The sequence below is a fragment of the Babesia bigemina genome, scaffold Bbigscaff_57240 (assembly GCF_000981445.1).
Source record: "Babesia bigemina genome assembly Bbig001, scaffold Bbigscaff_57240".
NCBI lineage: Eukaryota > Apicomplexa > Aconoidasida > Piroplasmida > Babesiidae > Babesia > Babesia bigemina.
This window is the reverse complement of record NW_012236971.1, coordinates 1-3,613: the sequence shown is the minus strand read 5'-3', so window position 1 is coordinate 3,613 and position 3,613 is coordinate 1. Positions and strand designations below refer to the sequence as shown.

Below are 3,613 nucleotides of genomic sequence, written 5' to 3'. Positions count from 1 at the left end.
ACCACTGCCGCTCCCAGTCCCCTCAACCTGCAAACATATCAATCACTCAAGCAGCACTCACCAACTGCAACACGTACCACTGCCGCTTCCAGTCCCCTCATCAACACGCACCCTCACCCCTGTATCCCCCAGCCCTGGCCACCGACACCCACGCTGCCCGGGATACCACAGCTGCCCTGACGCGACGCATGTGATCAGCACCAACTGTCACTCTAAATTATTCACTATTCGCAACGCCATTAAAATTGCAGCGACCCGTGCGCTCAACTCCCACAGTGCAGCAGAACCCTGCTACGAGCCGCGGTATCGGCGCCATACTGGCGGAGCGTGTCGGCTACGTGCCTAAATATCATATTAACAATCGCTACATTGCCGCCTATAAATGCTACTCAACCAGGCCAACGCGGATTACGCCACCCTGCCAGTGACTCGCAACACACGACTTAGGTCACCCGCCGCGGCCATCACGACCGCCTACGTCAGCGATCAATCACCTAGCCTCACGTGACACTGACTCAATAGGCAACGCGGACGCCTCTCACAGTCAACGCGCAACTCAACGCAACAGGCAATCAACGTCTTAACGCACCCACCAAATTACGGTTCATCCGCCAGCTTACCACGTTGCCCGGTTGCTAGGCCAACACTTTGCCTGGGTGCTAGGTTAGCACTTCGCCTGGGTGCCAGCTTAGCACTTTGCCTGTGTGCCAGCTTATCACGTTGCCTGAGTGCTAGCTTAGCACTGTGCCTGGGTGCTAGCTTAGCACTTTGCCTGGGTGCTAGGTTAACACTTTGCCTGGGTGCTTGCTTAGCACGTTGCCTGGTTGCTTGCTTAGCACGTTGCCTGGTTGCTTGCTTACCACTTTGCCTGGATGCTAGCTTAGCACTTTGCCTGTGTGCTAGGTTAACACTTTGCCTGGTTGTTAGGTAGACACGTTGCATTGTCGTTCACTCATCACCTCATCTAGGTGCTATCCAGTTCACAGGTTGCCGCTCGAGTAATTCGAGACATTAGACTACGTTTGTTTGTTAGGTGAGTAGGTGAGTAGTTACGTGAGTTACTGTGAATTACAAATGTGAATACAATTACGGTTGTAGATAAGTTATCTTGGCAAGCCTTCCGACTTGCGCTGCAGCCAACAGTGATTGCGCAGTGATGGTGTGCGATGAGGGTGATCTGAGATGGGATCGGATGTGGAAAACGTCCAGGCGACCAACCATCACGCAGATGAGGTAGAAGAGGGACAGTGACCAGAGTGCGATGTTCAGCCATATAAACGGCTGCCTGATGGTGAATATGAATTCGTCACATTTTTGGAAGAGGTCAATGAAACATTTGGAATTTAATACGTTCTGCAGTTGTTTGTAGAAATTGTGACAGTATCTTTTATTCTCAAAGTCAGATAAGACTTCAGCATTACCAAATGTGAACCCGTAGGCGTAAAAGATGCTCCTTACACCGCGGCACTCAACAAGCCCTTTGCATCGGCAGTTGTAGTTAAGGCCATGTCTGCCTGGTTTACATTTGCCTCCATGTTGGCATTTGTCACATCCCCAATCCTGACAGGAAATGTTACCGAAGGCATCTAGCAACGATTTCAGATATTCGTATAACGTCCACGCTGAATACAGTGCCCAGGACAGGTAGAGAGCAGTGTGCTTTTCGGCAGCATAGTAGTAGTAATCGCTGTATAAGGTCGACAGATATGGTGCGCAATGAATGTTTTTGTTTGGATAATTACATGTCGTTTCTTTCGACAAAGTTGACAAATCGGCGTCTGAAACGTTAGGATGCTCCATACCGTCGTGCCTTTTGTTGCTGTTATAAGCATTACAAAGCGCAATGGTAAGCTTCGATGGTTCATTATAAAGGTCGATGGATTGATCCTTCGTTGATTTGACGAAAGCTGCACTAACAGCCTCTCTACCAGAACCATCGTTATTCAACACGTTTGCTAATTGCAATGCGAACTCGAAGTGCTCGGGTAGTGACGTAGGCGGTCTGGGCATTAAGCCGAACAGCGTCGTTATATATGAGTTTGCAAAGAAATCACGTAGTATCTCACACAGCTCTCTACCCGTCTTCACACTACCAGTAAACCCCCTGAAACCGAGAGGTGTCAGACACGGCATGCCTTTCTTAACCTTAGGGCACGTAGAACACACAGCCCTGCAGCCGATGGATGATATATCGTGAGGCAGGTGACCAGGAAGAGAGTCGTGAAGATAGCTCATTAAGGGGGATGTTGCTTGGCAATTTGATTGACAATTTGGTTGGTAATTTGCCTGGCACATTCGTTCATTATTTGACACGTCGGTGGGATGAACTTTGCATGGCCACTTGGATGTCTTTATGTCCTTGCCGTACCAGCAGTCACGCCATCCACCGTAATTCGCAGTGATATTGCACTGCCTATACAGATAATGGAGTACGGGACACAATCTACGAAGTACGTCAAGCAGCATGTCAAGACAATCTGCGCCAGAGGTAGGATATTTCAGCCCGAGAGTGTTGATAGGGAAGTCACAGGCGTACATGGTGTATGCGTTTCCCGTGCCGAGGACAGCAGTCAGCAGTTGGTATGAGCGCGACACGATATGTTCAATTGCAGCAGATACGTCAAACGCCGAAATCGCCTTCGGATACGCAGCAATTGGCGCTAGAATTTTGTGCTCAGGGTCAGCGTTATCCGCTACCTTGTCAAAGAGTGAATCGCAATAATCACACAACTTATCGTATACTCCGTTGAACTGTAAACCGGAACACCAGAGAAGCATTTCGAAGACACTGCACGGCGACTTAGTCGATGAGAAGGTGGATAGGTGACAGACTTGAGCATATGGTTTAAGCAACGCGTAGAGGTCCGGGATCAATCCGTCCTCGTCGGCGTATTCCACAGGTATGATATGTGCTCCTGAGCTGAGAGCACCGGCAAGTCGAGCGTGACCAGGACTGAACAAGTTATGCGTTTTGTTGCTTAGATTAGCTAGGACGTTGCTGCCGTCAAATGTTGACTTGTGATTTAGCTCTCCATATGGGCTTGTAGCCGGACGGCCAACATCGTACCCGTTTTCACCGAAGAATAACTTACGTAGGCTAGAATCCATATTTCCAGAATTATACATTGTGTACAATTGCCATGATTTCTCAGATTTTTCAAGTCCCTGTTTCAGCTCAGCCAATGCGTTATATAGGACAGGAAACGTAGTCATACATATTTTTGCGCAGTGTTTTCTGTCCGGGTCGCTTTCGCTAACCCATGTTATACTCATGCTATCATACGTATTGATGTAGGCGTAACCAAGTTGTTCGCACGTGGACAATAGACCATTCTTGAGCGTTTCTAGGATCACAGGGTTTTTGCAATTTGGGGATTTACACGGGGTGAAGGTAGCGAGAGAGCTATTAAGATCATTTAAATTCATGTTAAAGTCGTGATTGAAATATCGAGAGCTTTTGATGTCTTCCAGCAGTTTGGTCAGCACTTTATGTATTGGCCTAATAACCCTGTAGTCAGACTTAAAGTCCGTCAGGTCTTTGAACACTTTGAAGAAAGCTCTGAAAGAGCTTTCGAACGTTGTCGCAGCGTTGCTCAGGGGAGATTCTGTTTTG

General features: G+C 48.2%; 1 protein-coding gene across 1 annotated transcript; it reads right to left on the bottom strand.

Moving 5' to 3' along the window:
• Positions 1–1,086: 1,086 nt before the first annotated feature.
• On the bottom strand, positions 1,087–3,426 carry BBBOND_0000660 (hypothetical protein, conserved; the record flags this gene model as incomplete). The annotated part of the gene is made up of 1 exon (XM_012914912.1): positions 1,087–3,426. The coding sequence occupies one exon, from the start codon at positions 3,424–3,426 to the stop codon at positions 1,087–1,089; it is 2,340 nt and encodes a 779-aa protein (XP_012770366.1).
• Positions 3,427–3,613: the final 187 nt, after the last annotated feature.